This window comes from Pollachius pollachius (assembly GCF_949987615.1).
Source record: "Pollachius pollachius genome assembly, chromosome: 2".
NCBI classification, from domain to species: Eukaryota; Metazoa; Chordata; class Actinopteri; order Gadiformes; family Gadidae; genus Pollachius; species Pollachius pollachius.
In genome coordinates, this window is record NC_136935.1 from 39,945,245 (window position 1) to 39,955,998 (window position 10,754).

Sequence of the window (10,754 nt, forward strand, 5' to 3'; positions counted from 1 at the left end):
CCCAAGTAATACAGACTAAAACACCAAAAAATAATCGAAGTGATAAAGACCTAGTTATCATAAAACCTACACTACAATGTGGCCTACTTTTAAAACATCATATACTGCATCACGCTATGTCAACACAATATTCTATATATATATATACACAGTATATCTCAACGATATGGTAAATAACTATCATGAACTATCAGATTTCCTGCTGTATTGTATATTTCATGGACTCAGTGATGGTACTTATGTTCTCATAAATTATGTATAATATTTTTTTCTGAATATGATTGTGCAGCACTGGCCAAATATTTTAGTATTCTGCCTATGAGCCCTGTAGCCCAGGGATTGGTGAGATTATGCAGAAGAACATTGTGGAATTGCAACCCCAGTAGCACCATAGGGGAAATATAGAGGTCGTATGTGTACTTATTGCACATGGATGCCATTGCCATCAATGTGTGTGTGTGTGTGTGTGTGTGTGTTTGTACATGTAGGGGTGTTTGCAAATGCTACCGCATACAGGAAGTAAGTGCTCATTTGTAAAGGAGCCTTCCCATGTGCAGACCACTGATAAACATATCCCCAAAAGCGCCACACTCAAACTGAAACGGCCCAAGAAAGCTTTAGTGTCTCTAAAACACTGATGTACAAGTGCTGTCCTATTCAGCGTGGCAGAGAGATAGGAATACATAAGAAAGACATTTAGCATTTTTTATAATTTTTTATGTTTTGTAATTATTCCCCTTTTACATTATTCATAACTAAATATTTGATTGCCCCTTCAGTATAAACAGAGCCGCTAATGACTACACACAGTGGTATAAGTGTGTGTGTGTGTGTGTGTGTGTGTGTGTGTGTGTGTGTGTGTGCGTGTGTGTGCGTGTGTGTATGTCTGTGTGTGTGTGTGTGTGTTCATGTGGGAGGCTGTGTGTGGGACTGTCACTAGGGATGCAAGGCTACTAAGTACTCAACGGAATAGAGTAATTAGAGAGACTATATTTAACATGCAGCAAACAAACATACTTACACATAAGACACACACAAACAAACACACACACACACACACAGACACACACACACACACACACACACACGAACACATACACACAGACATGCAATTTTACAGATGGACCTGTGCACATTAACCCACATGAACACACATACATACACACAGCCTCGACGCCGTCAAGCACCGCTGTGCCGTGCTAAAACATTGCCTCAGAGGCCAGACCCTCCCTTGCCAATAATGCGCACGTCGACAAACACACATTCTCCCCAGACCACCATCGTTTTAAATGGACTACATAGGGTAGGTTATGTGCGGTGGCTAAAATGCAGCCGGACGGACATCCATGGATCAGTGCACCCTGCAGGGAGGATGGGGAGGGAAGTAGGATATTAAAGTGCCATTATCATAATAGCTGGCTAAGCTATTACTGGTGTGACAAAAAGGAGAGGCCGGCCCCTTTGGGAACGGCAGGGAAAGACAAGGAGCCATGGAGCGCATTGCACTTGTCTGTGATAATGTGACTTTTTACCATTTTCAAATCTGGACACACCCACACACACACCCGCACACACACATACACACACAAACACCCCATTCACACACAGACACACACTCACACAACCCAACACACACCACACACACTCACACACACCCCACTCACGTTCACACACACATACACACATATTCAATCCAATCACACACCCCAACACACACCACACAGACAGGTGCACACACACACACACACACACACACACACACACACACACACACACACACACACACATACATAAAGTCAGTTCGAGCACTACACACTGGAAGTGAAACTCTCATCAGAATCAAATCTAACTGTGTTGCAGAACTGGGTCGCACACTGCCTCTCAGAGTGAGGGTATGAAGTTGAGGAGATAACGAGCGTCAGAGAGTGTGGTGACCTAGAGAGTGAGGGAGAAGCAGGGGCAGAGAATGAGAGATAGATAAAGAGAGAGGGGGGAGATTGAAAAAATGGGATAATGTCAAGGATAACTGACAGCAAAACAATCATAAGAAGAAATGAAAAAAAAGTCAGATCCCAAGGCAATGCAAAACTGAATACACAGTCGATACTAATTTGTGTTGGTGGTTTTCTTCTGTGTGTGCTTGTGTTTGTGTGTGTGTGTGTGTGTGTGTGTGTGTTAGAGCACCTACAAATGGTTTGTTTATGCCTTGTGTGTCGACCTCTGTGTGCTTGTGTACCACCTACATTGTGAGTGTGTCCTTGTTTGGACAGCCGTGTCTGTGTAGCGTGGATGGGGTGTGGAGGGAGCTTGGCTTCCTCCTCACAGATAATAATCACTCCTCCCCAGAGTGTACAACATCACACACATTGCTGCAGACCCAGTGCCTCTGTGGCTAAAACCGCACTCTTCTGCATTGTGTCCCAGGATCTCGTGTTTTGGAAAAACAACCCTGCTCCTTAAAACAGGCACAACTGCTTCCAGCAGAGAATACAACAGGTCTTCAAATCTATGTTAATGTATTCCTCGTTCCAGTGGGGCTCTAAATATAATATTTTATAAATAAGGGTCAAACCCCCCCAGTATGCAATGTATTTTTTGGAAGTTGGGATTGAGTGAGAACCGGGGAAATTCGATTTTGAGAGAGCGTTGGTACCCTTTAAATACAGTTTACGCTGTGATACATTGTGATTGTTTTATATATATTTATAACACAGCCAGTAAGGCGTTTAGTGGTGAGAGGTGTGCAATATAACAGCATTGTTAGATTACGGCGGACCTAGAGCTTAATGCACAACAGCTTAAAAAAACACACGCAAATAGACTAAACGCATGCAAAGAGAGCCAACACAAGCAAATAAAGAGACAACATCATCAATTTGACAACACATGTGCATCGTTTACGAAATGCACTGCAAATTAAGGCAACAAAAAACAATCTAGACACAACACAATACAGTAATGTGCCGCAATTAAACCAAACGATAGGGGAACTGCTTCCAGAGGATAATAAAAAGTGATGAACACGTCTATACATGCTTGTTGTTGCTGCCACGGTTTGCAGATCATGACGTTGTTGAAGTCGGCTTTCCGTCATTGGTTTTAGAAATTAGCCAAAAATGCAATTGTCTTTGGTTTATTTGAACATTTTGATCATAGGATTCAGATATTACTGCAAATATCTGGCAACAAAAAGCGTGTTCAGCTGTTGTCACCCCTTTAAAGTGTCATCTGGAAACACTTTCACTATGGTTTGGCATAATTGCATAGAACATTTCTTTAATGTGTTGGGTCTGTATTGTGTCTGGATTTGCATTGCGAGTTCTAAATGTTGCCCGTGTCTGAAGTTGCAACATCCAAAGCTCTCATGGCCACCATATCAATAACTTGATCCTGATTGGTTAATAACATGGGGCGTGCATTCTTTTTCAATAACAGGCACCTCCTCCTTTTGTCAGTTTCCGAATTAACCACTCCAAACATAACAGTGACAAAAACTGTGAAAAAGACCTAAAGATCAGATGCTCCCTTGACAACGCAAATACAAAATTCTCAAGCACCTTGGAAGTACAAATGAAGGTAACTGTATGTGTAATCATTGTAGATTACTGTTGTATAAGCAGAAATAACCAACCTTTACAGGGTTTACCGATATTAGAAAAATAATGTACTTTGTCGATGGTAAGCAGCCTTGTCTTCCCCTCAGCTGCATCAACCTACCCATCTGACTTTCATTTCCAATATGGGACCCCCCCTTGTGATTTATTCCTCATGTCACAAAATCATACATACAAACAATTTCTCTATTGCATATTTTCCAAATTTCCTCATCTCCCGTCCGCTTGCCAATCTTCTGTAAGCTGAAATCGACCCATTAACTCCAGTGCAACGCACTAATTGAATGCCGAACTCATGCCTGTTCAGATAAACAATAACGAATAAAGATGAATTAAAACATCAACATCATTATTGGGGATTACTGTGAATAAACGATGTCTGGGAATGGGTCAGGGTGGTAATAGTGGTAAGGCCAACAGGCTACCACCTACATGGCCAACAATGTCGAAATTCATCAGACGTGGCAGATTGCTACAGTAAATGTCACGGTTTATCACACACATGCACGTGCATACACACACTCACATTGGCCTGCACTCACACCCATACTCGGCAATTCAACTAAATTAAACATTAACATTATACAGCTAAGACCTCATGGGACTGGGTTAATCACAGTTAACCATTACAACTCAGCCACCAAACCTCAACAAATGACTCCATTCATATAATCGGTGAATAAGAGTAATTTGTTTAGTTAGTATCTGCATCTGCATTCAACAAACAAAACGCGAAGACATTGAGCAGGTAAAAACCATGGCTGACTAGAGAGAGACGGACGTTGTTGTCAACCGAATTTGGACCTTTTCATCATGGAGATCCAGCCGGTATAAAACCAGATATTTTAAACCAGAGTTGGGCCAGTCTGCCTGAGCTGGCGAGACAAATCATTGCGCATTCTCTTTAAAAACCAACATCTGCTCCTTGATTAGCTAACTCTCTTCTTACTTCAAAGAAACTGCAGCCAAGCGCACAGCCAAAGCACTCTCCTGCCCTGCCTGCTGCCCTGATGGTAAATGGATCTGTGTGAGCATTACGGCTGCTTATTGTTCTGAGTGCATCTGTTAGTGTTTGCTGAGGACCTCAATACAAGAGTGGGTATCTATGTGTGTGTGTTTGTTTGTGTGCGTGCATGTATGTGTGTGCATGTGTGCGTGCATGTGTGTTTGCATGTGTGGTTATTTATATGTATGTGTTTGTATGTGTGTGTGTGCGCTTTTGTATGTGTGTTTGTGTTTGTGTCTGTTTATGTGGGTTTATTTGTGCGTGTGTGTGTCTGTGTCTATGTGTGTGTGTGTCTATGTGTGTGTGTGTGTGTGTGTGTGTTTGTGCGTTTGTATGCATGTGTGTGCGTACACAGGTCTGGCTGCAGACCGTGAGAGCTCCTTCTCCTCATCACTGCAGTAGCTGGAGGTGCCCTCGGAGGATGTGGAGCTTCACAGGCTCTCGGCTCGCGTATCCGCAGCCCGCCTCGCTTATTCAACATGACACTGGCAGGAGATGTTGAAAAAGGTGACCCGAATCAAACTGGTCGTACCTCACAGGAAACACAAAACAATCCGTGACACACATCCTGAGCAGCCCAATATGAAACGGAAAAGAAAGGCGGACCGGAGAGGACAAGAAAAAAGTATAAATATATATATAAGACGACGGGGGGAATGGGCTTTGAAGTGGGGCAGCCTTATCAATAAGAATGATATTTAGAAAAAATAGAAAAGGACATCAAAGCGTGAGTGAACTCTGCTTCGAGGCCGAGGTAAAAGCTGGGGAGGCTTGCTGCTGGGGGAAAAGACCAATTTCCTGTAGGTATTTACTTACAGCACCAATGTAAATGCCCGGTTTATTACTCCACATTCATATTGCTTTAAGATCCTCAGAGGAGTGGAGGGGTGAGGAGAGACGAATCCGTGCAGACAAAGAAGTTTGTGCTTTGAAGCAAAGTCAGCCAAGTTATTTTCCCCACTCGACCATCACCACCTCCTCCATCACCACCTCCTCCACCACTGGCTGGTTGGTTGGAGGCTGGAGTGTTGTGCGATGGAGCGTGTAATCCTTAAATACAAGGCAGGATTCCACTCTTGTTCCAGAGAGTGCTGCTGAATCAGAGCATCTTGGCTGACAGAGCTCTTTGGAAACCGTGAATCATGGAGTTGTCCGCGGGTCAATCAGTCCAAAGGCAGGCTGCCTGTTATGACAACCATACCACAATGCCAGTCAGATGTGAATTAGTTCGTTTTTCTCCATTGAATTACCACGTGGCTGATTGCATGTGTGTGGATGTCTAAGTGCATTTGTGTGTGTTTTTGTTTGTGTGTGGGTCAATGTGTATTTGGGTTGTTTGTCTGAAAGTGTTTGTGCGTGTGTGTGTGTGTGTGTGTGAGTGTGTTTGACTGTGCCAGTAAGGTGTGTGTTTGTGTCTTCATTTTACCTCCTCTCTACAGTGAAGGACTTTCCCATTGTTACTCCACTTTCCCCTGCCTTTCCAAAAAGGTTGAAAATACATGCAAACATGTGCAGAGCTGCACATGTGTGGGCACACACACACACACACACACACACACACACACACACACACACCAACACACACACACACACACGGACACACACATACACGCTAACACTGCAGATGAAAAGGTGGGGGGACTGCATAATACCTATCCTTATTGCAGTTCATGCTGTCAATCACCCCAGATACAATTATACCCACGGCTCAGAGTTCACCTGCAGGAAATGAGAAAGAATACCAGAGGTACCACCACAAAGGATACGACTGAGGCTTGCCATACTGTATTGCCAGAGGGAGCCTGGAGCACTGGGGCACAATGCAGTAGGGAGACGAGACATCTCAACCCCAGCGCCAGGCTGGGAATATGTGACTTATATTGCTCACTTAACTAGGTAGGTGAAGCATGAACCAGTGCATCTGTACTATATGGTAAATACGTCTTCAAGTCTTTATTATTGATAAACATATCCATATGGAGCTCATATTCTGATCCCCCCTGAAGCAAGTTGTGCATAGCATAATAACATGGTTAGTATTAAACATGGAGACAAGATTTTCTAAATGACACCTTGCTCTTTGCACAATCCCACGTGGTTCAGTTGAACTTTAAAGTTTTATTTATATATTATTAAATGTGTATGTCTACATTGTATTCTTTAAATGTTATGCTGTCGTGGGTTGCACTGTATTGATCTACCGTAGCAGATCTTTACCAAGTAACTTTGATAACTTAAATGGATTACATTAATAATGCAACGAAATGTGTCTCAGCACACATGCATAGACATGCATAGACACACACACACACATAGACCTGCATGGACACATGTGTGCGCACACACACCCACACACACCCAAACCTCAAAGATTTTCCGCAGTCCCCCTTGCCTCTGCCTCCCCCATATCCCCATAACGCTCACACACCCCCACACAGCCACACACCCTCTCATGCAGCTCATTGCCAACAGCTCTTTGTCACAGTGTCCTCACCTGAGGTTTATGGTCAGTCGTTGGTCCGTAGCCCTCAGCAGATCAGCCACAGAAAAGGTTGCGCTCCCCAGGAACACGCTCTGCAGGGACATAGATAGCAGCACGGTCAGAATACACAGATGGCTACGGACCACGAGACTGAACAGATGGACGAGGTGCACCATACATTCATAAGACGCATTAAAGGTGCTGTAGGTGGGATTGGCGTGTTTAAAAGAAAGAGACCAGAAAAAGAGCAGAAGAGAGCAAGATTCTTTTAATACATCAACCTCCCCCCCGCCCCAAAGCGTCCCATCTCTCCCTTCTTTTCTCTGCCATTAAAGTACTGTTGCATTCACAGACCTGTGATTGACTGGTAAGATGGATTCATCAAACCATTTAGGGTAATAAATGCCCTAATTGGTCATAAATGAGCCGGTAGCGGTCTAAAATCGAAATTCTCTTATAAAGAGGCAGGTGCGCTGAACAGGAACAGAAATCCTCACAAAGCACTTCACAGCTAATAGCTGACCGGAGGCTATGAGTCATTAAGAGGTCAGGGGTCCAACAGCGGTTGACTCGAACAACAACCAGTCGGGCTGCCAAAACTTCCCCTGCTAAGCCACAGTTAATTCACCCCCACGCAAACAGGGGTAGATAAGCCTGTGCAAGCCTTTTGATCACAGTGAAGAGTCACCAGACAACACTACACTCTGTTCCGTCAGCAATGAGGGGGAGCACTTCCTCTCCCTTATTTTCGCCCTTGCAGTCCTCCTGACATCTTTCCACAGGCGTGATCTGTATTTGTGTACGGTGGGGTAGGGGAGGATGGGGAGGAGGTAGAGGCTGGCGGAGGAGGTTGCGGCAGCCAACCAGGGCAGGGTGGGGGGTGGGGGGGATGTCAGCGCAGGAGAACTGGGTCACGGCGAGTGGTTTCCAGAACAAGCCCATCAATAACCAAGAGAGATGGGCCATGTTTCATGAAGAGTCACACTCACGCTTCTAGTGCCTAACCCGCCCCACCACCCCTGCACACACACACACACACACACACACACACACACACACACACACACACACACACACACACAGAGACACACATAGGCCCCTGTGTACGGTGCACGTGGCTGTATGTGGACACTGGCACACATGCACTCACACACACAAACATACACTCACTCCCAGATGCCCTTCATATGTAATTGCAAAACCACACACGCACACACAGCGACAGACACACACACACATAGACATACATACACACACACACACACACACAGGCATACACAGTAGCCTAGCTGCAGGATGAGAGGTGTGGAACTGTGCCAAGGACAGCGGTGACTGTGAGGGCTGCTCAAAGAGAGTTATGAAAATCAACACCCAAACTGGATTTCTGTCACCAATGACCTTGGGTGTGCTTAACTTACAGACGTCCATTTGCGACACTCCTAGCTAACTACCTCTTGACCCCAAGGCGCATGGTAGAGCTAGAACATAAGGCCAGAAGACACAGGGGTGATGGTGCATATCGTCCTAATCAGTTTAGAGTCGTTGTTCTTGGCGCGTTCCGGCGGCGTGCCAAGGAACTCTAACATTCACAACGATCTCACGCACACCTGACACCACTAACGAAGTGTGTGCCAAACTAGTGATCAGGGTTATCAGTGAACTCAGGTTTGTGAGAGTGGAGGGGAGGATGTGCAACTGGTCCCAGTGGGGCTGTTAGCAGGTCGAATTCGGTGTACAACATACACAAATGGGTAAGTGTTTTCATAGGTGTTGTCTACTGCAGCCAAGCATTACCATAAATAGTTGCCAGTCGGAATGAAACCTTCCCAGTGTCGAGTTAAAGAACCAACAACCTCTCATCAAGTGGAACCCACGGAAGAGCTACGAGGGCACCAGGTTCAATATGTTACATTTGACCAGTATCAGTATGGGAGTTTGGGGAATACTGAATACTGCAATGGTTTGGGTGTTTGACTCCTAGTACTGGGTTTGTTCCCCAATGTCTACAGACTACCTGTAACCATCCTTGATCAATATCAACCCCTACCTGCTCCATAATGACCTGCAATCAAATTCATCGAAATTTCTTTGGATAAACCATCTGCTCTGATGTTATTTAAACTCATCTCATACTAACATCATTGAGAATTTGGGAATTTACTAATTACTACTATTTAATACAATCCGATAACTGAATATGTCATCAAACACAAGCTGATGCATTTCTTGCTGTGGCTAAAAAGCTATGGTGGTCAGCAGGAACAGCAAGCGTAAGGTTGAATGGGGACAGAGACAAGCATAGAGGCCACAAAGGCGACAACATCGCCACCAGCAGATCGCCAATGCAAACACAATGAGACACTGAGAGACACGGGGGTCACACGTCTTGATGCATGGGGGGGTCTCCGCGCTCAGACACACGGCTAATTCAATATGACATCGTTCAGCTGATTCCCAGCGGCATGACACTGCATCCATCAGACGCAACGTGTTGCATTCGCTGTGTTTAGCATAGAGAGCTGAGGGTACATTGAAAGATTGATTGTGGCTTAAATTGTGTCGCTGACTACTTTACTACCTCTTTCTTTATTGCTCATACTACGTCTCCCTTCCAAGCCCTCCAAATGGCACTCAATAGCTCTCTCCCTCTCATGCTTATTCACGTACTCTCTCTCTTGTCTTTTTCTCTTCCTCTCTTTCCCCACTCCCCTGAATCAGAAAAAGGGCATCCTGTCTACTGACCTTTTCTCTCCATCACTTCCTGCCCAAACCTTTTTACTGCAAGACCATGAATCTCCATGTTTATGGCAACAAACCCTGCACAGCACAGCGTCTAAGCCACGCACACACACATACACACTAACACACATACACACTAAGACACACACACACACACACACACACACACACACACACACACAACACCTTAAACAGACACTCACACGCACAAACACCAGACACACACAAACACACATTCTAACCCACATGCACACACAACCCCCCATAACAGACATACTCTCGCACACACACATACAAACACACACATGAACGCAAGAGCGCGTGTGATAGTGCCAGGAAGACAGCTAAAAGCAGAACTTTTGACCTATTCTTCAGAGCCAGTCAGAATGTGGCACATTTAAGGCTCTGCAAAAACGGCAAACCACTATAAACTGTTAATACTGAGTAGCTAAATTCAACAAAAAAAACAGCAACATAATAATAAAAAAGCTGTTAATGAAAAAGAAAAATAACTATTGCATGCACCATGAACCAAAAAATATATTGCATGCATTGCACCCATGACGGTGTGTTTCTAACAAGCACATGTGTGTATGTACGTGGACGTGAGCTTTTGAGCACACCGTCACACATAAACCGCAATTCATTTCCTCTACCTCCCCCATCGCGAATGCTGCCCCATCACGGCTTAAACCTCCATATGGCCTGACCAACCCAAACGCAGAGGAGGTCCGTAACGCCAGAGGAAAGACTATTAAAACCCACCCTGATGTGACCATTTACCTGCACGGCCAATACAGAACTTTGGGCTGAATGGCTTCAGAAATCTATTCCTTAGCATCCTTTTATGGGTGTTGGTTAATGAAGCACTGAGGAGACGGAGCTGGAGCCTGGGAGAGGAGCGCCTCATCCA

General features: G+C 44.8%; 1 protein-coding gene across 6 annotated transcripts in view; it reads right to left on the reverse strand.

The window, feature by feature from the left end:
* inpp4b (inositol polyphosphate-4-phosphatase type II B) overlaps positions 1 to 10,754 on the reverse strand; it is a 201,922-nt gene that overhangs the window by 70,584 nt on the left and 120,584 nt on the right. For all 6 annotated transcript variants that reach the window (XM_079758920.1, XM_079758921.1, XM_079758919.1 and 3 more), the window contains one exon: positions 7,115 to 7,194. In XM_079758920.1, the coding sequence (XP_079615046.1) occupies positions 7,115 to 7,194 (80 nt within the window). The remainder of the gene's footprint in view (positions 1 to 7,114; positions 7,195 to 10,754) is intronic.